The 27,867-nt window shown below is 54.0% G+C and overlaps 12 protein-coding genes across 12 annotated transcripts; 6 read left to right on the top strand and 6 right to left on the bottom strand.

Annotated features, from left to right (window-relative positions):
- Window position 1: 1 nt before the first annotated feature.
- On the bottom strand, window positions 2–3,527 carry WHR41_05328 (uncharacterized protein; the record flags this gene model as incomplete). Its single annotated transcript, XM_069373933.1, has 3 exons — window positions 2–2,803; window positions 2,860–3,169; window positions 3,220–3,527. The coding sequence occupies 3 exons, from the start codon at window positions 3,525–3,527 to the stop codon at window positions 2–4; spliced, it is 3,420 nt and encodes a 1,139-aa protein (XP_069229686.1).
- Window positions 3,528–4,470: 943 nt separating this feature from the next.
- Window positions 4,471–5,462, top strand: WHR41_05327 (uncharacterized protein). Its single transcript, XM_069373932.1, has 3 exons — window positions 4,471–4,691; window positions 4,757–4,902; window positions 4,957–5,462. The coding sequence occupies exons 1-3, from the start codon at window positions 4,641–4,643 to the stop codon at window positions 5,261–5,263; spliced, it is 504 nt and encodes a 167-aa protein (XP_069229691.1). The 5' UTR covers window positions 4,471–4,640; the 3' UTR covers window positions 5,264–5,462.
- Window positions 5,463–5,665: 203 nt separating this feature from the next.
- On the bottom strand, window positions 5,666–6,562 carry WHR41_05326 (uncharacterized protein; the record flags this gene model as incomplete). The annotated part of the gene is made up of 1 exon (XM_069373931.1): window positions 5,666–6,562. The coding sequence occupies one exon, from the start codon at window positions 6,560–6,562 to the stop codon at window positions 5,666–5,668; it is 897 nt and encodes a 298-aa protein (XP_069229690.1).
- A 202-nt stretch (window positions 6,563–6,764) lies between these two features.
- On the top strand, window positions 6,765–9,851 carry WHR41_05325 (uncharacterized protein; the record flags this gene model as incomplete). The annotated part of the gene is made up of 2 exons (XM_069373930.1): window positions 6,765–7,203; window positions 7,321–9,851. Exons 1-2 carry the CDS (start codon window positions 7,197–7,199, stop codon window positions 9,849–9,851), a joined length of 2,538 nt encoding a protein of 845 aa, XP_069229689.1. The 5' UTR covers window positions 6,765–7,196.
- Window positions 9,852–10,055: 204 nt separating this feature from the next.
- On the bottom strand, window positions 10,056–12,115 carry WHR41_05324 (uncharacterized protein). The gene is made up of 5 exons (XM_069373929.1): window positions 11,804–12,115; window positions 11,472–11,711; window positions 11,379–11,413; window positions 11,243–11,314; window positions 10,056–11,182 (listed from the first exon to the last, which is right to left on the bottom strand). The coding sequence occupies exons 1-5, from the start codon at window positions 11,856–11,858 to the stop codon at window positions 10,109–10,111; spliced, it is 1,476 nt and encodes a 491-aa protein (XP_069229688.1). The 5' UTR covers window positions 11,859–12,115; the 3' UTR covers window positions 10,056–10,108.
- Window positions 12,116–12,957: 842 nt separating this feature from the next.
- Window positions 12,958–15,255, top strand: WHR41_05323 (uncharacterized protein; the record flags this gene model as incomplete). Its single annotated transcript, XM_069373928.1, has 1 exon — window positions 12,958–15,255. The coding sequence occupies one exon, from the start codon at window positions 12,958–12,960 to the stop codon at window positions 15,253–15,255; it is 2,298 nt and encodes a 765-aa protein (XP_069229695.1).
- Window positions 15,256–16,260: 1,005 nt separating this feature from the next.
- Window positions 16,261–17,114, top strand: WHR41_05322 (uncharacterized protein; the record flags this gene model as incomplete). Its single annotated transcript, XM_069373927.1, has 2 exons — window positions 16,261–16,306; window positions 16,366–17,114. 2 exons carry the CDS (start codon window positions 16,261–16,263, stop codon window positions 17,112–17,114), a joined length of 795 nt encoding a protein of 264 aa, XP_069229694.1.
- A 570-nt stretch (window positions 17,115–17,684) lies between these two features.
- Window positions 17,685–19,562, top strand: WHR41_05321 (uncharacterized protein). The gene is made up of 2 exons (XM_069373926.1): window positions 17,685–18,427; window positions 18,490–19,562. The coding sequence occupies exons 1-2, from the start codon at window positions 17,815–17,817 to the stop codon at window positions 19,464–19,466; spliced, it is 1,590 nt and encodes a 529-aa protein (XP_069229693.1). The 5' UTR covers window positions 17,685–17,814; the 3' UTR covers window positions 19,467–19,562.
- WHR41_05320 (uncharacterized protein) lies at window positions 19,495–21,036 on the bottom strand (the record flags this gene model as incomplete). The annotated part of the gene is made up of 1 exon (XM_069373925.1): window positions 19,495–21,036. The coding sequence occupies one exon, from the start codon at window positions 21,034–21,036 to the stop codon at window positions 19,495–19,497; it is 1,542 nt and encodes a 513-aa protein (XP_069229692.1).
- Window positions 21,037–21,673: 637 nt separating this feature from the next.
- On the top strand, window positions 21,674–23,764 carry WHR41_05319 (uncharacterized protein). Its single transcript, XM_069373924.1, has 3 exons — window positions 21,674–21,802; window positions 21,870–22,246; window positions 22,309–23,764. The coding sequence occupies exons 1-3, from the start codon at window positions 21,701–21,703 to the stop codon at window positions 23,579–23,581; spliced, it is 1,752 nt and encodes a 583-aa protein (XP_069229595.1). The 5' UTR covers window positions 21,674–21,700; the 3' UTR covers window positions 23,582–23,764.
- Window positions 23,585–25,422, bottom strand: WHR41_05318 (uncharacterized protein). The gene is made up of 2 exons (XM_069373923.1): window positions 24,573–25,422; window positions 23,585–24,524 (listed from the first exon to the last, which is right to left on the bottom strand). The coding sequence occupies exons 1-2, from the start codon at window positions 25,158–25,160 to the stop codon at window positions 24,003–24,005; spliced, it is 1,110 nt and encodes a 369-aa protein (XP_069229596.1). The 5' UTR covers window positions 25,161–25,422; the 3' UTR covers window positions 23,585–24,002.
- A 396-nt stretch (window positions 25,423–25,818) lies between these two features.
- WHR41_05317 (uncharacterized protein) lies at window positions 25,819–27,528 on the bottom strand (the record flags this gene model as incomplete). Its single annotated transcript, XM_069373922.1, has 2 exons — window positions 26,582–27,528; window positions 25,819–26,520 (listed from the first exon to the last, which is right to left on the bottom strand). The coding sequence occupies exons 1-2, from the start codon at window positions 27,029–27,031 to the stop codon at window positions 25,819–25,821; spliced, it is 1,152 nt and encodes a 383-aa protein (XP_069229593.1). The 5' UTR covers window positions 27,032–27,528.
- Window positions 27,529–27,867: the final 339 nt, after the last annotated feature.

The following is a 27,867-nucleotide window of genomic DNA, read 5'->3' as shown; positions in this document are numbered from 1 at the left end:
TCTATCTCTCCGTCGTCGAGGAAGGAGACGTAGGTGTGGGTTCCGGTGTTGGGTTGCCAGCAAGCGATGGGGCAAAGATTCCGACAGGAGGGCCAAAAGATTGAGGCCCGCTCCCGTATCCGTCACTTTTGAAGCCATAGACACCATTGCCACCCGGAGGACACTGCTCGAAACAGCCAAGGAGGGTAGTTGTCATCCATAGGGTAGTGGTGCTGACGTTGTAAGATAGACAAGAGGTTGCCGGAGGCGCAGTCGGGAAAGGCGGAGATGTCACGTTCAAGGGCGGACTTGTAGACAATGGTATAGTTTGGCCACTGGTAGCGAAAGATGTATTGCCACCAGTGCTTGAAGGCTCGACAGGCGGCGCCAGAGTCTGAACGAAGGGTACAAACTGAGGCCTGGTGGCGGTCGTACTGAACGTACCGGAGCGTGGCCTGTTACTGAAGCTAGCTGTGTCCGCGCTACTTAACTCCGAAACGGTAAGGTTGAGGGGAACCGTCCCTGTGGCAACTGTGACAGTAACGTTGGAAGGCGACTCTGTGCTGAGCGGCGGAGATGACAGTGGATTCGTACCAGAAGGGAAGCTCGTAGTCACTGTGCCTGTCCGCGGCTTGTTCGAATTACTGAAGTCGTCGCTACTGATCCCAGTTGCGAGAGAAGTTGTCTGATTGAGGCTCGGAACGGTCGGAACAGATTGAATGGACGTAGGCAGCGACAACGTCGTACTGCCAGATTCAGTACGATTCCTCAGATCTCGGGAGTTGGTAAATGTTCCAGTCGGAGAGGGCGTGGTGGCCCCGGAAGCAGCTGTACTTGTCGCCCCGGATGTCTCGCCGTCCGAGTTCGCACCGGAGGCGGCAGTACTGAAAACACCTCCTGTGCCTCCAGATGTGAGCACGGTGGAAATGTCAACGAGAGTATCCGTGACCGAAGGAGGGGCTCCGGGTACGGCTGTGGACGAGACGACGCCAGACCCTGCCAACCCTGTGGCGCCTGAAACGCCGTTGCTAGAAACGCCAATTGAAATTGGAATGGCCTGCGTGCTGACAGAGACTGAGCTGCCTTCCGGGAAAGTTGAACCACCTGCTCCACTAGCCACACCACCTACGACACCTTGAGAGCCCCCGGAGCTGATTATGACTGTTTGGGTGCTGAAAGAACTGATTGACGTAGTAGTCCCTGCAGGTCCCGTTGAGCCAAAAAGTCCGCTGCCTACGCCACTCACAGCACCTGAGGCTGCCCCAGAATTGAGAATGACTGTTTGGGTTCTGATGGTACTGGTTGATGTAAGCGGGCCAGCAGGTCCCGTAAAACCGGCGGCTCCGCTGGCCTCGGCTCCTTCTCCACCTGAGATTGCTCCCGAGTTGAGGATGATACTTTGAGTGCTGAATGCTGATGTAGTTGCGGCCGTTGGTCCTGGGGTCGCAAAGACGCCGGATGCTTGGTTGCCAGTGGCGCCTTGTATGTTCCCCGAACTGATGATGACAGTCTGCGTTGAGAACGATGAGATTGATGTCGAAGTGAGATTGCGTGCATCGCCACTACCAGCTCCACCAGAAACGCCGTTGTTAGAGGCCTCGGTGTAGGTGTAGTAGTTCGTGGTGGTGGTTGCAAAGAGCTCTGTACCATTTGCCGCAAAAGTGTCATTTCCAATCAGCTCGGTCGTTTTGTAGACTGTCTGATCCGGCTCATACGATATCTCGGTGTAATTGCTGAAGCTTAGGACACTATACTGACCATCTGCGCCGTCGTGCTGCTCAGTGACTCCAGAGCTATTGTACGCGATGGGTACCGCCGTCTCACCAACTGCATAAACCGTAGCTGAGTTGACCCATGCGAGAGAGAAAGAGGAGTAGTAGGTATAATACCAGCCCCCATTGCTAGACACATTTGTAGAAAAGGCTGAGCCGGTCGAGAAGGTGGTTCCGTTCGCAACGTACGTTGAATACGCGGTGACGCCGTTGAGCGCTGGACGACCACTGAGTATGGGGCCTGGAGGCGGTGTTATGATGGGCATAGTTGACACGCTGCTGCCCATCGTGGAAGCGATCATCGACCCCATCTCCGCCGGGTCCATAGTTGGCGTCTCAGTGCTGAATGACACTAGTTCAGTGGTGGTGCCATTTCCGTTATCATGGCCGACAGCAATGCTTCGCAGTATGGCAACGGCAACGCCGTCGGTTGTCACGCTCTCGCTTTCGTTCGCAGCAGACTTCAAAAAGCAGTTTCCGTCCTCTGAACTCCTTCCAAAGTAAGAAACACCTTGGCATACCGGTTGATCAAATTGGGCGTTCGCATAGGAGCAAGAGGCGACGCACTCCGCAAATGTGTCGTATGTCAGCTTGAGCTCGGGAGAGAGTTCAGGCGCATCTGGCAAGTCAGTGTCGCAAAAGACGTCATAATCAAATCGCTCGTTACCAAGCATTTGACTGATCATTTCGGCATCGTCTTCAGGACAAGTGAATGGTGGCGCAGTCGGATCCGGGCCGGAGGGCGTGGTACCATTAGTTGAAGTGGGTAGATCCAGGCTTGGCGTCCCTTGAGGTACTCCGGTAGTTTGGACGAAAAAGCTGCTGTAACCGGGGAGCCCTTCAGTTACAGGAAGCCCCTGACTGGCGCTTGACGGCTTGATGACGGAAGAATTGGCGTTCACATATGACGAGCTTAGGCCATTACCAGTTGCAGATGGAGGCTGTGCGGTTATCGGAGAAGCTGTGACGGTAACAGTGGACGTGATTTCACGCTCGACGCGTGTACTGAACACAGTAGTTGTCGTTTGAACGAAACCAAAAAGCGTGACGAACTTGGTTGAATTAGTATGGCATCCCTCGAGATCAGCGATATTAGTGGAAGACTTACGTTGGGCAAGTTGGTGTATGTTTCAGTGATTGTGGTCTCGACGTAGCCTTGACACGAGCATGCGCTGCTTAATGATAACGCGATCTCGTTGTCATCCTCGGGTAGAGCTGTCGAATTTTCCGCCTGCCTGCGGAACAGATTGATATAATCACTCTTTGCCATGAACCATGCGTTGCGAGGCATTGGAGTGATCCGGGCGTCGCGCTCTTCTATTCCTTCCGGGGTGACGGTAGTCGTGACGACAGTGACCGGTGTTGTGCGCACAAGGTCCGTCTCTGTCTCGACGACAGTTCTCAAATCGGTCATCGTACTAGGGCATGTCAGATGTTTTTCAAGGCGGCTAGGTAAACCAATACCTACACCACAGGTGTATAATCAACGACGACTGTGCGGTTGGGGTAGTCGATCCCGAGAAGTTCGCAAAAGTTTTCACCGAAGGAGCTGTTCGTTACGAAGACATAGTATTCATCTTGGAGGCAAACGTCCTGACTTGTACCCTGTGCTTCGTTTTGCCTCTTGAAAAGCCGACTGGCCCAGGCTAAGAAGCTCTCATGAGATGTGACCTCATCGTTTCTTTCCTGCAGCTGTCGGTACGAATGCGGGATGCGGGCGTTGGCGATGTTGAAACATAGGCAGAGGCTCAAGGCCACTGCGGTGGAGTTCTTCATGGCGACACGCCACAAACTGATGAGTTTCCACTCGATGCTGGAATATAATTGAAGCTGTGATGAGTGTTCATATGGTTTCGGCGCTTGACATTCGGAACTGTCTGATATAAAATCCTCTGCTACCGGCTAGGGATGCTTGTGCGATCTATAAGTAAATGGGCATCCAAGCCATAGCCAGTGCAAGTTTCCTGCTAGCCACTATCCAGTAGCTTGCCTTGCAGAGGCTGGTAGGTTTGTGACAGACGGGAGGCTGAGGCGGCATACGGAATGGGGTAGCCGAGTACGAGATGTGCAACGCTCCTTCGTGACTGATGGTGGGTATTGCGAGGTTTCAAGAGTGCTTTACCCGCCATGTGCACGGGAGAGACGTCACTTACAAGGATCAGTCAGAGAAGATGGTGGTGTTTCCATTCTCAGAGGCGAGGAGTTATGCGAAATTAGCGAACATCTCCGGCCTCCCTTGCTGGAATGCTGCGATGTGAGCCTAAGTCAACCTCCCACGGCGCACGGTTCCTTGCACAGTTCACATTCCTGTGGTGGCCACCACACCTCGAAGAACTAGGCAACTAAAACGTGCTCGGAAAAGCGGCGCGCAGAGCTCGAAACCAAACGCATATGTTCAGAGTTTTCCAGTGATGAAGGGAAAAGAAGGGATGCAGTGGAGTTTGATGGTGCGACGAGACGCGTCCAAGGCCTTGACCTCGGGACCCTCTATGCGGGCCAAAGATTTCTGCGAACATCATGCATGTGCTCAATTGTGTCGCTAATGTTTGGAAAGAACAAGCGCAAAGCCATTGGATAGTGAAGGCGAGCGTACATGAGATGGTGTGGTGAGAGGTTTGCTTGGAAGAGAGGGACAACGTGGAGGGTGAAGACAGGCTGAAGACAGCCGACAAACGTTTATCACGTGACACGCGGTGCTGACGATGCGTTCATGCAAGCTCGACTTCACCACCGTGATGTCAGGCAACCTGCATAGCCAATACATACCACCTTCCTTTAGTTTCACACTTCACTCCTTTGCAATTGGCTGACTAAAAGCTCGAGCGCGGATTTGCACCCGTTATGCATGCGGGCGACCTTTCCGAGTAGAGAAAGAAGCCTGCATCCCCAATGGGCATCTGCGCTTCCTGTCTCGGCCTGAACCGTCATCCCTCGCGAGAGGTTGGTCACACTCTGTGCTAGACAAGTCGGGATTGCCCACATGACACGAGCTGACTCTCAAACAGCAGATTGACGAGTCTGATCCGTTGCTGGATGATGGACAGACAGTCCGATACGGCGCTGCTGGCGAAGATGAGGTAGCACAGCCAGACGAGGAAGAGCTGGAGCGGGAAAGGGAAGCGCTGAACCGGATCACCATGCAAGCCACTGAGTATGTCTCGTGTCTCTAGCAAAACATATGACCGACTGACGCCTCCGTTCACAGGAGCATGATCGATGTCTTACACCCCAACGCAGTGACAATCAACAATCACCTGTCGCCGTATAATTCTGTCCGAGGCAAAAACGAAGATGTTGGTAGCGAGTCTACAATCACGAATGGTAATCAAGGGGCTGAAGAAGCAGACGAACAAGCCTGGCTCGACAGTGTCACTTCGACTGAATCAGGCTCCGTCACACACATTAAGCCACTGCAAAAAGGTGCACTCGTCATGGATATGGGACAATTGAGAGACACCGCACTGTCAGGTTCGGTCAGGAAAGGCTCAAAAGTGGGCCTGGGTCGGATGTGATACGTAGGAGTTGGTTGCATCGGCATTGGAAGCGCAGCCGTTTTCTTTGCGTCGCGTCGCGTTTGAGCTCGAGATACCCTACCGCTTTGGCGTGTATATTTTATATGTGTGTAAGTCGCCTCGTGCTCAAAATGCTTTGAGTATTTGATCCAGCTGGAGGTTAAGAAGAAACAAATGAACTTGAGAGATGTTGCGTCAAGCCTGGATTAATTTGTATTAGAAGCTGTGATTACTATGACTTTATGTCCGCATTTGGAGGCGCCTTCCTTTGATGAACGAGCGTATTTTTCCAGTATCCTGCGGAACCCCGTGCAAGCTAGTTTTCGAGCATTGCTCGGCGGTTCAAACAAGCCTTGATTCGCTGAATACGCCAAGCCATCACGGATCGCATATCACTTGATCTCAACGCGCTCCGAAGGTCCAGTCATCAAACCCGTCGTCGTCGTCATCGTCATCATCGTCTTCATCGTATGCAGCATCGTTGTCTTCGTTGTGTCCGGCTTTGCTCTTGGCATCCACTCCTGTTCGATCAGGATCCGGACTGTCCCCGGCACCGTCTCCATGAACTCCTTCTGCGCTTCCGTTGGCTTCCTCCAATTTTCCAGCTCTAAGCAGTTCCCTTTTCTCCCTAAGCTTCTTGACCCTACCTTCGAGAGTTTGCATCTCTGCGAACTCATCCTCCAACGCTCGCGCTGCATCCTCCCTTTCTTCCTCGAGCTCCGCATCCCGTCGCCCGCGTTGCGTCGATTGCTCTTCCCGCGCTTGTGCAGCCAGATCGTCCGCAGATTGTGCTGGAGCAGAGATGGTAAAGCTCTCGCGTGCAGCGTTCGCCCTGCTTTCCCGTTCCATGGCAGCAAGATCAGCCTCTAAAGCGTCCAGCTCAGCCGCATCGTGCTCCTGCTGGGACGGTTTTGTTTCAGCAGCCGGTGCGCGCGTAGGTGCATTCTGCGCACCAGGGACCGTTTGGTTGGTTGTTGCCGCTTGGCCAGGAACTGATCCTTTTGCTCGTTTGCGTTCTTCGCTGTCCGAGTCTTCTCCTTCTACCGGACTGCGTGCCTTTCGTTTCTTCCCGTTTCCAGCCTCTGCTTTGCGCGCCGCAGCCGCATCTTGCTCCCGACTAAGGCGCAATGTGTGTCCTGTAGAATGTAAATGTGTGCCCCATGCAGCTTCTGACTTGATCGGGCATTCGCAGAGGTTGCAGAGTAGGTTCCCGGTTGACGTATAGGAGGCGTGAGGATGCACGACACGGCGCTCTTTGCGAGCAGCGCGCAAGAGCGCACGAGGGTCTTCTGAGGCCATGATCTGTGTTGTAACTTGATGTGTGATCTTTTTTCCCCGAACCTTACCGTGACGACATCAAAACGCGAAATCACATGACAGATGCAAGATGCTCTTCATAAGCCGCGACCGGGGTAGAAGCAGACGCTCGGGCCTCATCCGCAGTCCCGCAGCTCGAGTCGACGTGCCTCCGCTTCGCGTGTTCTGTGCCTTATCGACTTCCGCCCTCTTGTCCCCACCAGCGAAACACCACCACCGCGACAAAACCCTTCAGGAAGCTCAATCGGATCTACTCGACTTTCCCTGGCGCACGAAGAGCCTGGTCTGGAGAATAAGATCGCCGACGTCAGCTGCAGTGCGCAGAGACGGTCGCGTGCCCCGCCGCCCGCCTACACTCGAGAGCGACGACGTGGAACATCGTCGCGTAGGACTTTGGAGGATCGCACGGTGATCGCGAAGGCAGAAATCACCCGGTGGCGTAGCTGCCGTATCGTGACGTGCCCTTAGCGGCCCTGCCATCAAGCGGCGCAAGCCCGCCTAGCTAGATCTGTTGTGTGAAATTGTTTCCACTCCTCGCGTTTCTTCGTCGCATCCCACTCCCGCGACTATCTCTACGGCCATAGAATCCAGTCGAGCATAGTGCGATTCAGCAGCCATGGCAGGTGAGCATGTCCCATCAATCGCGTCCACCACCTCCCAGAACGCGTACGCGTATCGCCGCCGGCAGGCTGGAGGCGCGAGGACGGATCAGCAGTGAGCCAATACTGACAGCAGAATAGACGAACCGCGCCGCTCAGGCCGTGCGACCAAAGGCCAACACAAGAACGCGTCTACCTCGCCAGCGCCCACGCCCAAGCCTGCAAAAGGTGCCGCTGGCAAGCAGAGCAAGAAGGCGGCAGCCTCACAGCAAGTTAAAGAGGAAGAGGACGACGAAGAAGACGTGATCCGCTGCATTTGCGGAAATGACGACGAGAATGATAAGCGCGCGTTTGTCTCCTGCGACGCCTGCTCTGTCTGGCAGCACAACATATGCATGGGCGTGCCGGAGGATGAGGATGAAGTTGGCGAACACTACTTCTGCGAGCAGTGTAGACCCGAAGAGCACGAAGAGACTGTTGCAGCAATCAAGAATGGAGACAAGATTTGGGAGACCAGAAACAAAATATACGCTCAAGAGAAGAAGATGAGCCGCAGCCGCAAGTCCAAAAGCGGCAAGCCGGGCTGGTTGAAGAGGGATCTCAGAGAGGAGAGCGCTGTTGAAGAGCAGAAGCCCACGCCAACACCGGCGCCCGACAGCAAAGAGAGTGGTAACAAGCGCAAGAGAGAGTCTGAAGTGTCAACCAAGGAAGGTTCGGAAGCGCCTGCAGAGGACAAGCCCACCAAAGGGGCGCGTCAAGACAAGCGTCGCAAGTCAGGGACCGCCAAATCAGCATCTGAGGACCCAGACACGGCACTGGTCTCGATTGAAAAGCTGCCGAAAGAGCGACAGAATATTGCTGTCGCACTCAGCAAGATCATTGCGGAGAGCATCACAGAGCAAGTGAAGGCCGGCTCGTATAGAATACCCGATGGCCAAACGACCAAATCTCTGGGTGATCGCTACGCATCCAAGATTGAGTATGCCTTGCAGATGCATCACGAAGGGCCAGCAAATAAGAATTACGCTGCTCAGTTCAGGATGCTGCATGCAAACCTGAAGCAAAACAAGACCTTGATACTAGAGCTTCTGTCTGGAGCGATGACGCCCGATAGCATGGCCACTATGCAGTCGAGCGACATGGCAAGCGAGAAAATGCAACAGGAAAGGGCGGCCATGAAGGCAGAAGCCGACAGGCATGCCACAATCGACCAAAAGGACGCTGGCCCGCGGTACAGGCGCACGCACAAAGGCGATGAATTGATCGAGGATGAGTCTGCATCGACAAGCTCGGCGCCAGTTGCTCGCCCAGTACGGCACAGTGTATCAGACGCTGAAATGGCCGGAATGAGCCCAACTCGTGAGGGAGCAGGCTCACCTAGTCAACCTGCTCAGACACCCCTCACAGTCGATACCAAGAAGTCCGACTCTGGCCATGGAAGAAGAACATCAAGCCAACAGTTCGACGTGAACAGCATTTGGGCAAAGACCGCGCAATCACCAACGCAACAAAATGCTCCCCGACCCATGCAAGTGCCACCCAGAAGACGAAGCTCGGTGCAGCACCAAGCGGCCGACGGGGCGAAAGAGGACGCCGATGTTGATCGCATGCTAGCCGAAGATGATGATGACAACTATGCGCCAGCTGAACCGTCTGGTGCAGACAGCATTGTGTGGCGCGGCAAACTTGTCCAGAGCTCCGGGGATAGCGAACCCACTGTCAACGCGCGCTTCGTGGCTGGGCGTGATGTCGCTCTCACCATACCGTGGAAGCAGATGCTCCCAGATAAGCTCAACATCGACGGCCGATTGCAGATTCAAAAGGCAGAGGAATACCTGTGTGGTTTGCAGTGGAGCAGCTCTTCAGACGTGTCCGTCCTTGCATTCACGCCCTATGACGATGCAGCGGCGTTTCAGCAATTCTTTGACTACTTTGCCACACGCTCACGATATGCGGTCGTCAACAAAGACAAGCCTTCACTGGTCAAGGATCTCTACATCATTCCGATTGAGCCCGGCGGCAAGCTTCCCGATCATGTCGAGATGCTGGAGCACTGCACTCTCAAGCGACCAATTGAGGAGCGTCTCCTCCTGGCCACTTTCGTGGTAGCACGTGCTAACGATACTCCCACACCGGCCACAGCGCAGCCTTCACATAACTCTGAGGCCATACAAGAAACGCCGCAGCAGCCCACGAACGGTCATCACCTGCCGCAACACATGCGTAACTCGGTGGCCGGACCCCAAGGATCTCCCTTGCAGTCTTCTGGGCCTCAGTTCTCACCTGCACCCGGTCCATACGGCGGTCCCAATAGCCCGCTGCCACCAAACCCATACCAGCCTTCGCCTCAGCAGCCGTCTGCCAACACCCCGCCCACCTACCCGCATCAACAACAGCAGCAATACCCAATGCCTCAGCAGCAGCAGGCTCCTGCGCCACAGGGATTCCCACCGGCGCCTGCCTACCCGCCACAGCCCGCCATCCACAATCCACTCGCGGCACAAATCTTGGGCGACTTGCAGTTCACGCCTTCGGCGCAGCAGATCCTTTCTGCGGACCCGCAAATCGGCGAGGAGAAGCTGAACAACTTGAAGCGAATCCTGCTCGAGGATGAGGGCGCGCGGACGGACATCGCTATCTTGGCCGCGAAGTTGGGCGCTTCAGGTCGCTAGCTATTGTTTGGGAAGCACCTCGGGGGCGGATGAATGATCACGTGTTCCGCGTCGGACGATTCAAGGGAAGAGCGCGACTTCAGCGCTCCATGTTGGGGATATGGACTCGGATGACGAGGCGAGGAATGGATGGTGTATGATGCTGTAAATTCATGTAGTTGATTTTCTTGACGTTCGTAATCAACGGTTTCCAGTATCACGAAAAGGCCTGAATCTGTCATGTCCATTTTGTGCTATAATCACTATTTCACATGGTCTCAACGCTGCGGCAGCGTCTGCTGCTTCTGCTCTGCATGGTGCACCAGTCCCCTCAGAGAGAAGCTCGCCCTGACGGTGGTGCCTCCTCCAACGTCGAACTTCTTCTCCAAAGTCATGTCTGGCGCCTTCAAGACCTCGTCGAACGGCACGTCAACTCCACCAATCTCCTTCTCCCCATTCATGAGACTAAGACGGAACGGCTGCCCACTGCCCGCCGAATCAACGTGCAGCGGAACCCTGAAGTTCTGGTCAAACGTCGGGTTGTTGATGTCCGTCCCCGGCGCATCCGTCTTGACCGCCGTCTGGAACGTGTGCTTCTGGCCCCAGCTGACCTTGACGCTGGGCGTCAGCTGCTCGCGCTGGCCCTTGATGCCGTACGCGTTGCCGACGAGGATGTTGGCGACGCCGCACATGCACGCCGGGCCGTGGTGCGCGGCCGCCGAGAAGCTCTTGCCGCCGTCGGCCGCCAGGTTGTAGTACTCGCACGCGATCGAGACTTTGCCACCCGTCTCCTCGCCCTTGTGCGTCAGCGCCAGCTCGTGCCGGCCGCCGCCGAGCAGGACTTCTTTGACCGTCGTCACGGCCATGCCGACTTCGTCGTCGCCGTTGACGTCTTCGTCCAGCAGGTGCAGCTTGATGCACTGGTCGAAGTCGGTGACGACGAAGTCGCTCGTCTCGTCCCACGAGGGGTGGGTGGTGTTGTTCTTGGTGGTGGTCTTCCACTCGGGCTCCGCGCCGACCTCGACCTTGGTGTAGCAGTCCGGTGCGGCGCGGGTCAGTTTGGCGAAGAGCTTCTTGGCCTTGTTTTGCGATTCTTCTTCCGCGAAGTCCCACGCCTTCTCGACGGTGATGCGGATGACGCCGAGGGGCTGCACGAAGGTCTTGAAGTAGTCGTTCTTCGCGTCGAGAGTCACGAGGTAGCGGTTGGGCAGGGTGGCCATGCTGTTGATGATGGAGAGGATCACGCCGCGCACAGCCCCGTCGATGGCATCGAAGTCGGCAACGTTTGCGGCACCTGTGAAATCGAGCTCGAGCATGGGCGGATTTACGAAGGACACTTGGGCGGCACCGATCTATATATCACATTAGGAAAACGTGTACCAAGATAGTTTCAGGTTACAACATTCACTCACCAGGGGAATGATGTTGGTCAATGGGCCGAGCAGAACAGATAGCCTGCCGCGAAGCTTGACATGCTTGACTCCCTAGCAATGGAAAATAATAAGGTCAGCCCGATCTCACGTTAGCGCCATGCAATGGTCTACTCACCAGAGCCGGCATCATACTAGCATCGAGCTGGATATCTTAGTCAGGATGTAAGTGAAAGAGCTCTGTGGCACCGAATCCCAGGCAGATAATTACCGCACTCTCCGTCCCAGTCAACGTTCATGTCAAGTTTGATGCCACCGGTAGTGGATTCCACGGTGCGCACATTGTTCAAGCGAAGGGGGACAGTCCCGAGGTCGATCTTAGTGAAGTGAAGGCCAGACAACGGGCCCGGCAGCATCGACTTGAACATAGGCTCGACAATGTCCTTGGTCATCTGGCTGCCGGCAACGCTGATGTTCGGCCATAGCTGTGCGACGATTTCGTTCAAGAAGGCTTGTTGAAATTTAGTCAGTCATGTGTGCTTGAATCGATTGACCGAAATTTGTTGTCTCGTATGCATGTTCCATAGGATTGTGAGTGCTCACCGGCCTGCTCGCCCTTTCCCTCAGCCGTGAGCTTTTCCACGAGGTTCGAAGCCATGTTTGACAATGATTAGGTAGGTGTTTGCACAGAATGTTCTGAGGCGAAGTCACAGAAGCTTAGAAAGTAGATGTAATATCAGGAGCGGTAGGAGCTACGGCAGGTACTAGAGCGATCATCGTCATTTGTGTGGCAGTGTCCCTTGTGCAGATACCATGCAGCCTAGGTGCTCCGCGCCCGGCAGCCAACTTTTCCATGGTTTCAAGCTTGAATGGCGTTTGCGCCATTGGCCGATGGACGCCACTTTGAGTTTCACAGCTGATTAATAATGCTTCGAACATGAGAGCAGAGCTACAGCTGCGAGGCGACATCCACGGTTGCCATTATGACCCTTTGCTCACCGACACGTGAGTGCTGTGACAGGGGAGGGAGAGATGGCAGACAAGTCTGGATCTTGGGCGGGACGCTCGATGACGGAATGGCTGCTCCACTCCTTCGCGGGGATCGACAACAGACAGGGTGGAGCTTCAAATTGCTTGCCAAGGGCCGCGATATCATTTCAGGTATAGGTATCATTATCATCATCTGGACGCCTCACCTTTTTCGACCCCGCTTCATATGAGCACCTACCTCGAAGACAAAGATATGTCTCCCTCGTCGTACTCCGTGTCCCTCACCCTCGTGATTTCGCGTGTGCAAGTACACCAGTCCACCGATGGATCTAATTTTACTGCTTGGGTGGCTCGCTACGGGCAAGCTGCTCTCGGTCACTTCTAGCACATGTCTGATCGAGCACCCTGTTTTTTGTTCCCCACATTAGCATCTCCCGTTCGCCTTCGGCCAGCCTCGGCAACATTTTGTTTAGACAAGAATCTTGTATCACCCTAACTGAGTATTCTGGCCCAAGTGTTTGCTGCACCCTCTTTGCAACAATTCCTGTAGCATGCCTTTGGGGTCATCATATCAAGGCGAATGTCCGGTGAACGCTGTCCCTGCCCCGCTTCGCAATGTTTCATTGGCCAGGGTTCTTTCTCCTCGGATGCAGGTGGGCTTCGACAGTCCGTCGGAAATTACATCACCTTGAACGCTTCTCTTAATTTAAGGGCTACAGCATCGTAGGCGTACGGAAGGCAAGGTAGGCTGAAAATCGCGTTTGAACATGGTTGGATCGAAGCACGGCGGTGAAGAGCAGCGGCAACAGCAGCAGCATGACGAATCTTTGGCCACCCTGCTGGCTAGTCAAGGCCACGAGGAGCTTTTCATTGGCACTATTCAGAACATTGCGAGTAGCATGAGAGAAGATATCGATGCTCTCTTCAGCGTCCCTACTGCCGCTGACCCAGAAGAAATTGATGAGATCGAAGTTCGCCTGGACGACGCTGCGGTGTCCGAAAGCGCGGACGCATCTCATGAGCCAATGATGTCCGATACGTGGGACAGCGAGCCGGGCATGTCGTCAAAGGAAGCACAGAAAATCACGAAGCAGCGGCAGAAAGCTGAAAAGCAGCAGGACAAGGCTCAGAAGCAGATCGTCAAGAGGAAGGAGAAAAAGCAAGCCTCTGATGCCAAGCAGCGAGAGAAGAATCAAGCAGCCATGAAGAAGCAGCTCGATTCTGAGGAGTTCTCTGACCTGAGAGAGAAGTCTCTACGGCATTTTGATGCATGGTCTACGCAAGCACTGGGCCGGATCACTGATGAGCTACGACTTGAGATGGATGAGCAGCAAGCCTCAGAAAACGGGCCAGGGAACGTCGATTCACTGCAAGACCTGCCAGAGCTACATCGGATGCTCATCCTACACAGCTGTCTTCTCCTTTTACTGGGACTGGAGCACTACTGGCCTGAATCCCGAGTTTTCCTCAAACAACTGTTGGCGCATCTCGGCCTTGCCAAGGATGTCCTTGTCAAAGAAGAGAGCAAGGTCGCTCAAGGCCTAGCCCACGCCGCCGACTCCGGCATGGACGCCGACGAAGAAACCAAGAAGCGGATCCGCGACAAGAAAGTCGCCCGCAGATGGATGATAGGCGCTGGCGCTGCCGTCGGGGCCACCCTCATCGGAGTTACAGGCGGATTAGCTGCGCCTCTCCTCGCGGCGGGCGTGGGTTCAGCAATGGCAGGTATCGGTCTAGGATCTACTGCGGTCACCGCTTATCTCGGCGCTATGGCCGGCAGCGCTCCACTCATTGGTGTTCTTTTCGGCGCGTATGGAGGCAAGATGGCAGGTGAGTTGGTAGGCAACTACGCCAAGGAGGTTTCGGACTTTGCATTCATACCCGTCCGAAAGTCGACCTTCACGAAGGACGCGGCTAGCCGTCGTTTGCGAGTCGCGATAGGCGTATCGGGTTGGGTCACAGAAGGTCCCGATGTCGTGAAGCCTTGGCAGTTCATCGGCAAAGAAGGCTTCGAGTCGTATGCGCTGCGCTGGGAATTGGACACACTCCTGGAAATGGGACACGCAATGGGGACGTATTCGCAGAGCGCCGCTTGGGGGTTTGCCAAAAGCCAGGCCGTTGCGCAGACGACCTTTGCGACCCTATCCGCAGCTCTCTGGCCGCTCGGTGTCGCCAGAGCGGCGAGACTGGTCGACAACCCGTTCACCCTGGCCTTGCAGAAGAGCGTCAAGGCCGGTCGCGTGCTGGCTGACGCACTCTGTAACAAAGTCCAGGGCGAGCGGCCGGTGACCTTGCTCGGCTACTCCATCGGTGCCCGGGTGATCGTCTCGTGTCTGGAAGAATTAGCCAAGCGCAGAGCTTTTGGTATCGTCGAGAACGTCGTGTTAGCCGGCGCGGCAAACTCTCGCGACACCAAAGTCTGGCGCCGCATTCGAGCGGTGGTCTCGGGACGAGTCATCAACGCCTACTCGACCAACGACCACCTCCTTGCCTTCCTTTTTCGCACGCACAATATGACCGCTGGAGTAGCAGGTTTGGGGCCGATTGAGCACGTCCACGGCGTCGAGAATGTAGACGTCAGCTCGATCGTCAGCAGTCACTTCCAGTACCGGTACTTGACTGGCCAGATCATGTCCGCTTGCGGGTTCGAGGACATTGACCACCACGCTGTTGAGCGTGAGATTGAGCGGATGCAGAAGGAAACCGCTCAGGTGGAGAAAAAGCGAGCGGAGAAAGAGCGTATCGCGCGGGAAGAAGGGTTGACCTCTGAGAGCGAGGCGAAGAAGATGGAAGAGCAGGTTGAGCAGAAAAGAAAGCCGAAGAAGGAGAAGATGGACGATGCAATGAACGGCTTCAAACAGAAGTTCTCGAAGATGTCGATGAACCGGCGTGGAAAGGGTGAAAGTGGGACTGATGGCTCGGAGGTGGAGCAAAGTGACAGCGCGAGCGAGTACAACATGGATATTTCGACCAAGGCAAATGGCGGGAAGACCAAACAAGTGGGCACGAAGGGTGCGAAGTCGACGGGAAAGGCTATAGGTGGATTTGTGCCTGGTCCAGTGTAAAAGATCATTTGGGCATAGATGTCGTTGTCAATTTAGCGCATCTTTGACAAGTCATGCGCTTGTCGTTACGTCCTCCTAATATATACGCAGTCCTCAACTTCAGTGCAGTCGCTTGCATTGACGCGTATAGTCGAGCGAGCGCGACGAAAACCTGAGCTGCATGCGGAAACGGTCGCATTACAAGTTTCCAAAGGTGGGCTGGCCATGACTCTAGCGTATAGGCGTTCGTCCCGAGGCCGAGCGCATACTAAGAAAGAAGATACGTGCTTATCGTTGCGAGAATCTCCAGTAATGCTATGATGTCTGGGTTGATTGCGCGCCAAGAGCCAGTAGTTTATATGAGATCCATCGACTAAAATTTCAGAGGCTATTGGCGACGTGGAAAATGTTATTCGATTTTGCAGTGAATCGAACTCCTAGTGCCAACTATCGGGTCAATATGAGGATTGCTTGCTTCATCATCGTGGCATCATCGTGCATCGAGTCAAAACTTCAATCTCTTTGGTAGTAATGATAGAATGTCGTTTGTAATCATGTAGCACATCCGGCCTCGCGTGATGCATCTTCGAGCCACACTTGCGGCATTGGGTCTGGCTTTTGGCTGGGCCGCTGGCCACGATGAATCCGCATCACTCCGTAACAGGAGCGTTTCTATGGCCCTGTTCTCGGATCTAGAGGAGCTTGCGAGACTGTGCGATGTATCCTATTGCACATCGATGTTCACCGGCGGCGTCTCGGAGCCATTCAATTGTTGGAGCCGATGTAGCGACTTCCCGCAACTAGAACTCGTCAAAGACTGGCGAACGGGTTTGAGCACGCACAGCGACAGCGGCGGTTACCTTGCGCTTGATCACGGCAGACATAGGATCCTTGTCGCCTTTCGCGGGACTATCAACCTTGCGGGGATGGTTGCTGATTTTCGCCTATCGCCCCACGAATATACGCCTTTTCCGGGATCAGAGGATCAAACGACTGGCCAGACAGTCGTTGGCAGGAGAGACAGCCATGTCGAACATGTTCCACGGTGTTCGGATTGCACCGTACATGCTGGGTTCTCTCGAGTCTGGAACAACACCCGGATCCATATCATTGACGCTGTCGCGAAGCAAGTGGCGCAGTATCCTGAGTACGAGCTCCACCTTGTCGGCCATAGTCTCGGTGCAGCAGTCGCTGCATTTGCTGCTCTAGACTTCAACGCACGACAATGGCAGCCTTGGATCACCACCTTCGGAGAGCCTCGCATCGGGAACGCTGCGACAAATAAGCATATCGATTCAGTGTTCGGTCTCAATGAAGATCCGGACGCTGACGCGAGTCGCGACCAAGATACCTTTCGCTGGCGCCGAGTCACCCGTATCAATGACCCTATACCTCTTCTGCCACCGACCGAGTGGGGCTTTGGGATGCATGCCGGCGAGATCTACATCACCAAGCCCTCACTTTCACCCTCTGCCGATGACCTCAAGCATTGTAAAGGCGCGTTTGACAAGAGAGGAATTGCCGGAGAAGATCCGAGCTACCCAGAAAAGCTGGAGACAGCGATGCTGGAGAGTAAGGGTATTTGGGGTGCGCTCAAAGAAAGTGTGCCCAAACTCTTTGCAAGCATGATGAGGTGGGATATATCTCATCGCTACAGGTTCTGGGAGGTGTTAATCGCGCATCGCGACTACTTCTGGCGTTTAGGTCTTTGTGTGCCTGGTGGCGATCCAACCGGCGGAGGTGGCCATTTCCCAGAGCTTGCAGAGTGGAGGTTAGAACATGGAATCAAGAACACTCCAGATCTGAAGGCCGAGGCATCACAGGAGACCAACAAGAAGATTGAGCGCGAGACTGAGATGGATTCTCAGAAAGAGCTTTAAATCTGATGAACAGTCACCGGCCGGTTGTAAAGTAAGGCGATGCTAGGCTTTTCTCTCTTCTGTCTCCTCGACAATTTGAGAGGACGTCCGAGACGTTTGATCGTGAGCCAAGATGTGAGCCCAGAACTACAGCCACCAGGCACGAGCGATACATAATGTCAGGGATGATTGACGTTCCGAATGCTCACCCCACCGGAAGCCAGCTCGAATCCACGTTACCCGGCCACCGACCAATTTTCTTTTCGCTTGTCTCTCAGGAAGGACCACTTCACATTACAACTCATCGAAAAATAACATACAATCCATCACCGCGTACACGAATGTTTGTGGCGTGACAACCGTCGCAAAGCATAAAGCAGCTTGAGATACTCTTGAGGAGACAACGGCATTATAACTCGTGCTTGTAGAGATGTTTCCTACACACAAGCGTGAACCTGCCTTCCGGCGAAGAACCAAATTATGAGGGCGCCGCATTGTGTACCTAAGACAATTCACTGATGGCGGTGAGTCGCTTGAGAAGTGGTGAGAAGCCACGCCCACAACTTCCGAGAATCGTGTGCGATCTCGGAACATGTGGGCAGAGGGACCTCAACATTGTTTCTACACCTGCTATGATCATATGTGAGCCGCAGTCCTCTCTAATACAACACCTCGAGCACTGTCACCCTCTTGGAACGGACTCACGCAATCTGCTTGCGTCATGGCAGAAAAGCAGCCAGTTTCGCCCTCCCCAGACGCAGAGAAGTTGGAGAGCTTGGTCATCACAGCAGAGAATGCGGACAATGAAACAAATGGCGACTCTCAAAATGCTGGGATCAAGATGTCAACTTGGAGGAGGAGAGCAACAATGGCTACGCTGTGTCTGACGCAGTTCACCACTGCCTTAGATGTGACGATTATCGCGACCGCACTCCCGACCATCACACGAACCTTGAACGCGAACGCTTCTCAGTACGCATGGATCGGAAGCTCTTACACCCTCGCGAGTACTTCGTCATCTCCTATATGGGCAAAGATGTCCGATTTGTTCGGTGTCAAGTGGACTCTCATAGCAGCGAATGTCGTCTTTGCCGGCGGCAGTCTGCTTGCTGCCCTCTCGACGACACCCGCTCTGCTAATAGGTGGCCGCACTCTTCTAGGCATCGGTAGCGGTGGAATCCAAGTCCTGATAACGATCCTTATCGGCAGGATGTTTGTGATGGCGGAGAGAGCAAAGTATTACGGTCTCATGGGCCTGGTATTTGCGGCAGCGAGTGGGCTTGGGCCAGTACTCGGCGGCGTCTTTACGCAGACTATAGGATGGAGATGGTGTTGTAAGTCCTGGTGTCACATACTCATAAGGACGTTCCGTTTCACGAGCTAACAGGAAAATCAGTCTGGATAAATCTACCAATCAATGCATCTGCGCTGGCAGTTTTGACCTGCACATTGATGGCCGATGTGCCACTCTCAATACTGTTCGACAGCCTGCGGAAACTAGACTGGACCGGAATGATACTCATCATTGGAGGTGCGGTTGCCTTCCTCTTTGGTCTGCAAACTGGCGCTGGCTCCGAAACCACTTGGAAATCAGCCTCTGCAGTGGCACCTCTCGCTGCAGGAATAACACTTCTAGCGGTTTTTGTGTGGTACGAAACCTCGTTTGCGAAAGAGCCGTTGATACCAATGCGCATTTTCTGCGCTCTCGGACCCGCAGCAGCGATGGCGATCACTTGCCTTCACAGCTTCGCATTCATCGCGTGCGACTTCTTCCTCCCTCTGTACTACCAGATCGTCCTCCAGTTCTCGCCTCTCAAAGCAGGCCTCGCGCTCCTCGCGCTTGTCGTTCCACTCTCTCTGGCGACTTTCCTCACAGGGTTGCTGGTAAGACGGCTCGGAAGCTTCACGCTTTTCATGGTGACCGGCAGCGCCATGATGTTGCTCGGAACTTCGCTGTTGACGAACTTCGGCACACGGACCGAGTGGGCGAAAATTATTTGCTTCCAGATCGTTCTTGGAGTTGGTGTGGGCCAAGTCTTCCAGACGCCATTGCTGGCGTTGCAGTCTTTTGTCAGCGCTGAACACCTTACTCCAGCGATCTCGGCACAAGGGTTTGCTCGCAATCTCTTTTCCAGCGTGAGCATCGTCGTTGGCACCGTCTTACTGGAAACGAAGATAGGCAGCTCTCTTGATGCGATCGAGCGGACTGAAAGTGAGCTTACGACGTATACTGAAGCTTTCTGGCGAATGTGGATTTTCTATACTTGTGTCTGCGCGACGATGCTTCTGATGGCAATGATTATGGTCATACGCAAGGCGAAAGGAGACGGGAGTCGGAAGGGTTGGAAGGAGTGCTTCAGCAATGCCGCATGACTACTATCTAAAGGTGGTAGCATCCAACTCAATGTTTTGCATCTCCGAGGTCGTAAACCTCTTCCACGTCATTTACGGTAACACGAGGCCCTTGATACGACTTCCTCCCATCTACCATCCACTGTATAGCAGAAATTGTCACGATAACTCCGAAGGCGACGACGCAGTAGTTCATTGACGTGCCAGTGACTTCTTTCTGCGGTGGGAAGAGGAAGAGCACCGTGGTGACCACAGTGTACACCAGGCCTATGATGTTGGCAGTCCACCCGAGCCAGGACGGCAGCCTGAAGCTGCGCTCGGGGAGCTTGCGTCGCATTTGAGCCACACTGATAGCGATTGGAATACCGTAGCTGACCCCCAATGCGACGACAGAAGCCGCAACGATGGCGTTGAAAGCAATTGTTGAGCCCAGATAGATGCATCCGAAGATTACGACAACCACCACATTCAGATAGAGCGCATTCATTGGCACTCCCAGAGTCGGATGGACTTTCCACCAAAGGCGCGACACTGGAAGGCCGCCATCTCGCGCGAATGCGAAGGTCATGCGCGATGAGGTTGTCATGACCGCGATGCCAGCGAACAAAAAGCATACGAGAGGAAACATAAGCAGGCATACTGCACCGGCTTTAGATTTTGTGGCGTTGTAGAATATTGCCAGAAGTGGACCCACGGAAGAGGAGACAATGTTGTCGACGTTCTGCATGCCACCGGAGACGAAAAGGACCACAACAAGGAACAAGAACCCAGTGGAGATGCCTATGAGCTGACAATATACCATGATCTTGGGTCCCTCAACAGCGGCATTCGGGATCTCTTCGATCATGTGAGCGACAGCATCAAAGCCAGTAAGTCCGAGGCCTCCCTGGAGAAGTCCCAAAAGCCATGCGACGCCATCCGGCCAGCCGGTGGTATTCATGAAGGTGCCAAACACATATTCGGGACTTGCATAATTAGGTGCGGCGGTGGCAAGTACGGTGATTGATATTAGTAGAAACCCACCAATGCTCCACGCCAACGCAACGCCGTTTATGCGTGGAAGCAGAGTGTGCATGTATGCGTTGACGGTGAAGGCGAGCATCGTTACGCCCAGGAAAATAAGAAATTGATGCCACCTCTGGTACTCATACGTCGGCACCTCCAGTGAGATAATGTTGATAATGAGCGTGCTCGCCAGCGAAGAATTTGTTGCTACCAAGGCGACCCAGCCGGAAACGTTGATCCATCCAGTGATCCACGATAGACCTCGCTTCAGGGAATTTGGAGAGATGGCTGCAACCCAATGGTATTGACCACCCGCTGTTGGATATGCTGAAAGGAACTCGCCCAAGCTTGCAGCCAGAGATAAGTTGCATATGCCTGCAGTTGCCAGACCCCAGATGACCGCAACAGGACCTCCGGATGGCAGAGCAAGAGAGAGTGACGCTGCCAAAGCGGTCCAAGAATTGAGGATGGCGAACGCAAGACCGAGCATCGACCATCGTGAGAATTGTCGTTCGAAGGACTGCGCATGACCCAAAGTGGCCAGCTGAATGTCATCTTGAGTTAATTGAGGCTTGACTTCGTCCATGATTGTTCTGATAGTGTGGATAGTGGTTGATTTCACCGAGAGAGTTGATGTGAGAGCATGTAGTGATACAGGCAATGGGACTCATCCAAGCTGCATATCAATCTCTAGAGTGTTGCTCTTCACCAGAGCGATCAGTAACATGTCCGGGATCCTTGAACGTGATATAAAGCATTGCCTCCAGAAACCCTACCTCGGCCAGAAGCTTATCTCGAATACGACGGCCTCTCGCCAAACAGCATGCCGAAGCACGTCCAAACGGGAAGGCTTATCGCCATAATGTAACCTTGTCCCCGCACTCTCATGAACGCTAACATTGCCATACTTCCGCGTGATACAGTTGAAACTCGCATGAGATGCGCGTCTCCGGCTGGACATTCTGTATTCGGTCTAGGTGGTATCAGCAACGTGCGGACGCATGGCAGGTCACGTTGGTATCTGCGACGAAATATGCAGAGAGACCGAAGTAGAGCGACGCCCATACTTCGAGCGGTAATAGAAGGTTGATATCATTTTTCATGTGTCCAAGGATGGATGCCTGTTGCGATAAGCTCCAGAGGAACGAGAAAAGTGGGGCATGTCAGCCGCACACGGCTGAGCTCTTTGCTCCGGAGTATCAACACTTCTTGTTACCTGTGACAAGACCCTGCCATCTCAAGCCTTCATCATGTTTGTTCCAGGGCTGCTCTCTCTTCTGACGTTCTTTGGTGCCGCCAACGCCGAATGCTTCGAACCCTCTCCCGCATTCCCTACTCCGAAGTGGCATAAGGTACTGCCTCCGCCATTGCCCCAAGCGTTATCCAGTTCTGCTTGCTTATAGACTCGCGATCATCAAGCATTCAGGTCCATGGATACCGAATGGTGTGTTTCTGGGCCTGGAAAAGGCGATTTGGAAAATCGCTCGAACCTTCCCTGCAGAAACATCATTTTCCATTGAAATCACTACTGGGAACGAGACCTTGTGGTCTAAGCATCATACCGCGCAAGAATCTGATGTGGAAAGACCTGGTGTCTCCCGTGTGGACTCAAACAGTCAATATCGGCTGGCATCCATCACAAAGGTCTTCACAACCCTCGGCTTATTGTACCAACACGAGGCGGGCAACGTCAGTCTCGATGACAGCGTGGACAATTACATCTCGGAACTCGCAAGCCCGAGCTCCGGATTGATACCTTGGAAAGACATCACCCTGAGGATGCTGGCAAGCCAATTGTACGCCGCTTCAGCAGCTACCCTTTGCTTCCTAAGGTCGATATAGTAACTTTCACGTCTAGGTCGGGCATTCCCAGAGACTTTGCGATTGGCTCGGCGCTTGATATCATCGAGGACCCGACCAAAATAGGTCTGCCACAACCTCCACCGGACTTCCCACTTCCATGTCCCGGACTCAAGAACAACGGGACCTGCACTCGTACTGACCTGTTGAAGGCTTTGACCCATCAAGCTCCGGTATTTGCTCCGAATCAGAAGTCCACCTACTCAAATGATGCTTTCGAGATATTGGGTCTTGTGCTCGAAAACGTGACTAGGCTTAGCTACAGCGAATACATACAGCAAGCGATTCTGGAGCCGCTGAACATGACCATGTCTTCCTTCGAGAAGCCCTCAGATGAGCACGCCGTCCTACCTAAGGGCAAGAATGCCTGGGACTGGGAGGAAGGTGTCCAGAGACCTACCGGCGGACTTTTTTCAACCACCGCGGACATGAGCAAATTTCTGCGCTTCATCTTGGGTAATTTTAACTCGATTGCTACTGGAGTCAACTGGCTGCTGCCTGTCAGTTGGGGAACGGGAGTCACCAACTTCTATGGCATGCCTTGGGAGATCTCTCGAAGCGACGATATCCTCGAGCACGTCAGACGGCCTGTGACTTTCGTCACCAAATCGGGAGGACTGCCTGGTTATTATTCACGGATCATTCTACTGCCAGAGTATAATTTGGGTTTCACGTTCCTTTTGGGTAGCAATGTGGATGTCCTCGAAAAGCTTATCGAACCCACCTTGACAACGCTCGTGAGGGCAGCAGAAGCCGCGGTCTGGACACACATCAATGAGGACTATACGGGCAGGTTTGTGGCGACGCATGCTTCCCTGAACTCAACGCTGTCAATCACGAGCACGCTCTCGAAGGGCTTGATGATCTCGAACTTCATCTCCAACGGATCCGACATGCTCCGCACAGTGATCCCACGCTACCTGTATCCAGGTGTGGGCAGGAATGGAATTGATTGGCACGCTCAGTTAATCCCAACCTTGCTTTATAAGAACGAGACAACGAAACAGGGTGAAATCTGGAGGATCCTCATCGTCAAAGATCGCCCTGATGAGCCGACAAGGCCGAAAATGTTCGAGGACTGGTGCGTGACGGACGTTGACTTCATGAGCTACGCTGGGAAGCCGATTAACGAGGTTGTGTTCTGGCATGAGGCCCGCAATATAGAGCTTCCTGCTTTTGATGGTGTCTTTGAGCCAATGCACGAGCGCCGCGAGTCGGACGCCGGATCTCCCTGGTTCGTGGGCCAAGTTTGGCAGAGAATCATTGGATGAGAGTACAGGCATGAAATCCATCGTCTCTTTATGACCTATTCTATACTTGTAAAGTTCTTCGAAATGATGTTGAGCGTAATGGAGAGGCACTAATTGATTCGGTATCCGACAATTTCTCTTCAGTATGTATTCATTCGCTTTTTGGCCGCGAAATCTCAGACGGGATACCGTCCTTTACTTTTCCACTTAAGCGATCATCATCGCAGCCCATCATTGTGAATGCGTCGATATGGCCATCATGGGTCAGCACGCCGCCTTTTTAAGTTCGACGGATCACTTTAAGAGCTTCTGACTGGTCTCTTGCTGGTCCGATGTAGTGATTTCTTGATGCCTATATGCTTCAGCTGAGCGGACGAGGCATTGCCGTCATCTTTTTGGCCCGGCGGTGAACGCACAGGCGAGTTCGCAGAGGTGGTCTGTATTAGGGCTCCTGGGGGACATCATATTCTCTGGCACCTTCTGTACATGGAAGGATGATTATGCTTTCCGCGGTCATGCCGAGTCGCTTTTTGTCCTCCAAGGAAAGCCGTCGAAGTGCGGCGACCGTGCTTCCGCCACACGGGCCGGCAGATATGCCTTGCATTCCAAGATATCCTGAAGCCTGATGGGCTTCATAGTCAGAGACAGTCATGCTTGCTTGGAGGCCTTGACTCAATACTGGCCAGGCAGTGGTAGAGACTGTACCGCATTCCAGACCGGCCATGATCGTTGGTGAGGTCTTGATTGCAGTTGAGCGGCCACATTCGAGGCTTTCTCTCAAGCACGCAGCGACATCTGGCTCAACGCCAATGACAGTAGTGCTACTACCTTGACGGCGGAAGAAGGAGGTGACCGCTTGAGCGAAAGAGCCAACACCTACTGGGGCAAACACATGTGTGGCATGCTGACCGTCCAGTTGCTCCTCTATCTCTGACATCATGGTACTGTACCCGTCGACGATCCACTACGATTTGTCAGTCGCTGATTTCGGTCTCGCACACCGTTGACTCACTTGAGGTATATCCTGGTAATCTCCAAACGCAAAATCTTGGATCAGAAGGCCACCATGTTCGTGGGAAGCAGCCTGCGCTTCAAGTACGGCGTCATCATAGCTTCCATTCGAGACGATAACTTTTGCACCTTCAGACTCTATGAGCTTGATAGTTGATGCGTGCATGCCTGACGGTACACGAATTTTGACGGGTACGTTGAGCCAGCGACCCATGCGTGCCACTGCACGACCATGGTTCCCATCAGTCGCAGCATGAAGGGTAATCTGCGTCTCCTTGACCGCAAGTTTGAGATCTTTCAGCTCTGAGGCGAGCGGCAAATCGAGCTGAAACGCAATGGCCCTGAAAGTGCCCCAAGACGCCCCAAGGATTTTGAAGGATGGTAAATCAAATCTGCTCCCTTCATCTTTGAGGTATATTGCGCGAACTCCAATCTCTTGTGCTAGATCGTCGAGCTTGACTAGGCCTGTTGGCTTGTAGTTCGGCAGGCTGCGATGGAAGTGGCGCACTTCCTCGAGTGAGTGACTTTGCGGTGCGGTCCACCGCTGCCAGTCATCGTTGTAGTAGACTGGGCGGAGGACGATACTCATAATTTGAGAAGGATGACTGAGCGACCTGGCCGAAGAACTGCCTTTAAAGAGCGTGCAAGGGTCGTGAAAGATATATACCAGAGAGGAGACGGGAATGCTTTGTCCTCAGTCTTGGCTCCACGTGCTTCGGAAAACTGGTTCCTCGATGTTTGACTGATATCGCTCAAAGACCCCCTCTTTACAGAAACGGACACCCTCGGTCAACGGACAATCAGCCAAAAAAGATATTTATGCAGTGGTAATTAAGAGTACGGTAGTGTCGCTGTGGGGAGGTGTCGAGAAGACCAGGCTGAGTCGGAGCCGGCATCTCGGAATTTCCGCCACGCCCTTCCAAATGTTGACAGCTCCTGTTTGCTACTCGCAATGCTCATATCATAGTGCTAACGCATGTATAGGCTATTGTGTAAAACAGGTATATTTTCTGTCGATAGTAGATCACAATACAGTGTTGAGGTAGTCTAATTCATGAATGAGTTCGCTACGTAGTTGAAATGTATCGTTCCGCAACCCCAACCCTAACCCTACGTACCCCAACATCAACATTCAGGTCAGCACTCCGCAACCTGCGCTCAAGGTACCACGACACCAAATCAACAACAGTCCAAATGCAAAGGCACCTACGATCGAAGGAGACCCCAGCCTCCTTCACCTCTCTCTTCTAGTTCAACAGAATCGCCACCCACCTCCTCCCCATCTCCTCCCTCGCTCGCTCCGCCTCCCTCAGTTCCAACACACACCCTCCCGCGCCCTCCCCCTTTCCCCGCAAAACATCAATCACGATCTCCAGCGCGACCCCAATTCCCGGCGGCGCGGTGCTCTTCGTGGTCTCCAAGCAGTACGCCACGCTGCGCACGATGCGCCGCACGGCGTGCTGCCAGTGGGCCTGGGGCGCGAGAGCCGTGAAGCGCTCGGTTCTCGGGGAGGGAGGGAGGTAAGGCAGGCTGTGGGTCTGCGCGAGCCCGGCGTGGATGCCTTCGAGCGAGGACCAGACCATTGTCTCGAGGGACCAGAGCAGGGTGATCAGGGCGGCGAGTTTGGGGGACGGGAAGTGCAGGTTTGGGGGCTCGGTGGCGGATTCCCAGTAAAGTGGGCCTGGGTGTTTGGTTTGGAGCGTGTGGTGGAAGTGCGCGAGGTCGTCGTCGATGTCGAGCAGGCGGCTGAGGATTGTGAGGAGCGTGGGGAGGCTTTGCGAGAGTGGTTTGAGGGCTAGCGTGTCGGCTTTTTGGAGCAGGGCGGGGCCGCGCGCGAGGATGTCGGCGAGGGCGTGCAGGTCGTCTTTCGGGTGGAGTTCCCAGGGGACGGTGAGCCATTCGCGTGTGCTGAGGAAGTTGGGGCGGCGTTGTTCGAAGCCGTAGAAGATCTGTTGGGCAGGTGTCAGCGGTGTGTGAGGGCTGGGCGTTAGATTTGATGGTGCTTCTTACTCCGTGCAGCCGGATGGCGAGAAACAGCTCATGCCCGACTCCGTCGCGATGTGCTTTGGCGCCGCGCATCTGCACTAGTCGGACGCAAGCACGACGATGCCACTCGTAGGCTGCGCGGCATTTGTCAGGGCATTCGATGACCTCGAACACTGCCAGGGCAAGGCAAGCTCCGAGTGTTTCGTCCTCAAGGATAGCGTCTGGGGCTCGCAGGGCATTCCGAACTTCTCGCAGTCCCTCAGAATACAAGTGCCGGCTGAAATCGATTAGGGCAGGATTGCTATCGCTGCGGGCTAACCAGGCGGCACAACAAGCTAAGGGTGAGGCTTTGAGTGGGGTTGAGGTTGCGGCGAAGTGTTGTAGGGTCGGAATCCATATTTGGATAAGAGCGATATCGGTTGGTCGATCGGACTTGAACAGATTTACTGCGTGTGAGAGCAGCTGTTGTTGCATGTGACTAATGTTCGAGACCCTTTATGGCATTGTGAAGGCTCAGGAGGCATAACGCGGCGTGGGTTGAGCCAGACTGATAGCCCGCGATTCAGGATCGACAACGGTGCTATGATAGGGCGTGGCAATTTTTCGTGCAAGCAACGTCTCATCGACCGGGCTGGTGGGTGCTTTGGCGGCTTCTTTCCTAGGCTTACGGTACACGCTTTTGTGCGACCCAGGATCGTTGACCACAAAAGTAAACGTGCCTGGGAAACGACACTCACGATCGTCTCCCTTTGCAGCGGGCACACTGTGGACGCGAGAAATCGCACTGCTTGACGTAAGCGATATCTCAATCACGAGGCTAGAGAGAAGGGGACACACCGTCACTCGCCGCTTCTTGCAAGACTCGCAGCCGCGGACACGCTTTGGCACGCCGACCATGCTGAAGAAATTTGGGATGCATGTGTGCGAAAAGCGAATGCAATGCTGCGGGCGGAGGTAGCCAATTCTGGTCACATTGCGAGCATGGAAGAAGGCTGCCTGAGTGATGGTTTGTGGTGGAGCTGCAATGTTTGCGCTAGGCCCAATGTGGTGCCATTGCGTGCAGGGTCTCAGCCCAGCGATCCACTCTGGCGGATTCGCGTTTCGTTATCAGCGTTTGCTGACAATAATAAGACGTTACGACTGAATGATTTCTTCAAACTAACCATGCTTGGTGTCATCCTTAACGGTATGATTCAACGGTCGTCAGGATGTGAAGATGCCTCGCCAACGGAGACGCCGTTGAAGTCTTGCTATAAGTACGGTCGGCACGTATGGTGGCCTATTCATCATTCCGTCTGACAGCTTTACTA

This window comes from Cladosporium halotolerans (assembly GCF_011745625.1).
Source record: "Cladosporium halotolerans strain TM138-S3 chromosome Unknown Sca14, whole genome shotgun sequence".
Classification (NCBI taxonomy): Eukaryota; Fungi; Ascomycota; class Dothideomycetes; order Cladosporiales; family Cladosporiaceae; genus Cladosporium; species Cladosporium halotolerans.
The sequence above is the reverse complement of the archived record's forward strand: the minus strand, read 5'-3'. Positions and strand labels throughout refer to the sequence as shown.

Excerpts from the sequence above, each read along its gene's own strand:
- WHR41_05327 (XM_069373932.1), top strand. The coding sequence starts at position 4,641 with ATGGGCATCTGCGCTTCCTGTCTCGGCCTGAACCGTCATCCCTCGCGA. Across the intron at positions 4,692-4,756 it reads ACCGTCATCCCTCGCGAGAG|CAGATTGACGAGTCTGATCC; the intron begins GTTGGTCACACT and ends ACTCTCAAACAG. Across the intron at positions 4,903-4,956 it reads ATCACCATGCAAGCCACTGA|GAGCATGATCGATGTCTTAC; the intron begins GTATGTCTCGTG and ends CTCCGTTCACAG.
- WHR41_05324 (XM_069373929.1), bottom strand. The coding sequence starts at position 11,858 with ATGGCTTCGAACCTCGTGGAAAAGCTCACGGCTGAGGGAAAGGGCGAG. Across the intron at positions 11,712-11,803 it reads GGGAAAGGGCGAGCAGGCCG|CCTTCTTGAACGAAATCGTC; the intron begins GTGAGCACTCAC and ends AATTTCAACAAG. Across the intron at positions 11,315-11,378 it reads CTAGTATGATGCCGGCTCTG|GGAGTCAAGCATGTCAAGCT; the intron begins GTGAGTAGACCA and ends TTCCATTGCTAG.
- WHR41_05321 (XM_069373926.1), top strand. The coding sequence starts at position 17,815 with ATGGCAGAAAAGCAGCCAGTTTCGCCCTCCCCAGACGCAGAGAAGTTG. Across the intron at positions 18,428-18,489 it reads TATAGGATGGAGATGGTGTT|TCTGGATAAATCTACCAATC; the intron begins GTAAGTCCTGGT and ends CAGGAAAATCAG.
- WHR41_05319 (XM_069373924.1), top strand. The coding sequence starts at position 21,701 with ATGTTTGTTCCAGGGCTGCTCTCTCTTCTGACGTTCTTTGGTGCCGCC. Across the intron at positions 21,803-21,869 it reads CTACTCCGAAGTGGCATAAG|CATTCAGGTCCATGGATACC; the intron begins GTACTGCCTCCG and ends GCGATCATCAAG. Across the intron at positions 22,247-22,308 it reads AGGATGCTGGCAAGCCAATT|GTCGGGCATTCCCAGAGACT; the intron begins GTACGCCGCTTC and ends TTTCACGTCTAG.
- WHR41_05318 (XM_069373923.1), bottom strand. The coding sequence starts at position 25,160 with ATGAGTATCGTCCTCCGCCCAGTCTACTACAACGATGACTGGCAGCGG. Across the intron at positions 24,525-24,572 it reads ATTACCAGGATATACCTCAA|TGGATCGTCGACGGGTACAG; the intron begins GTGAGTCAACGG and ends GACAAATCGTAG.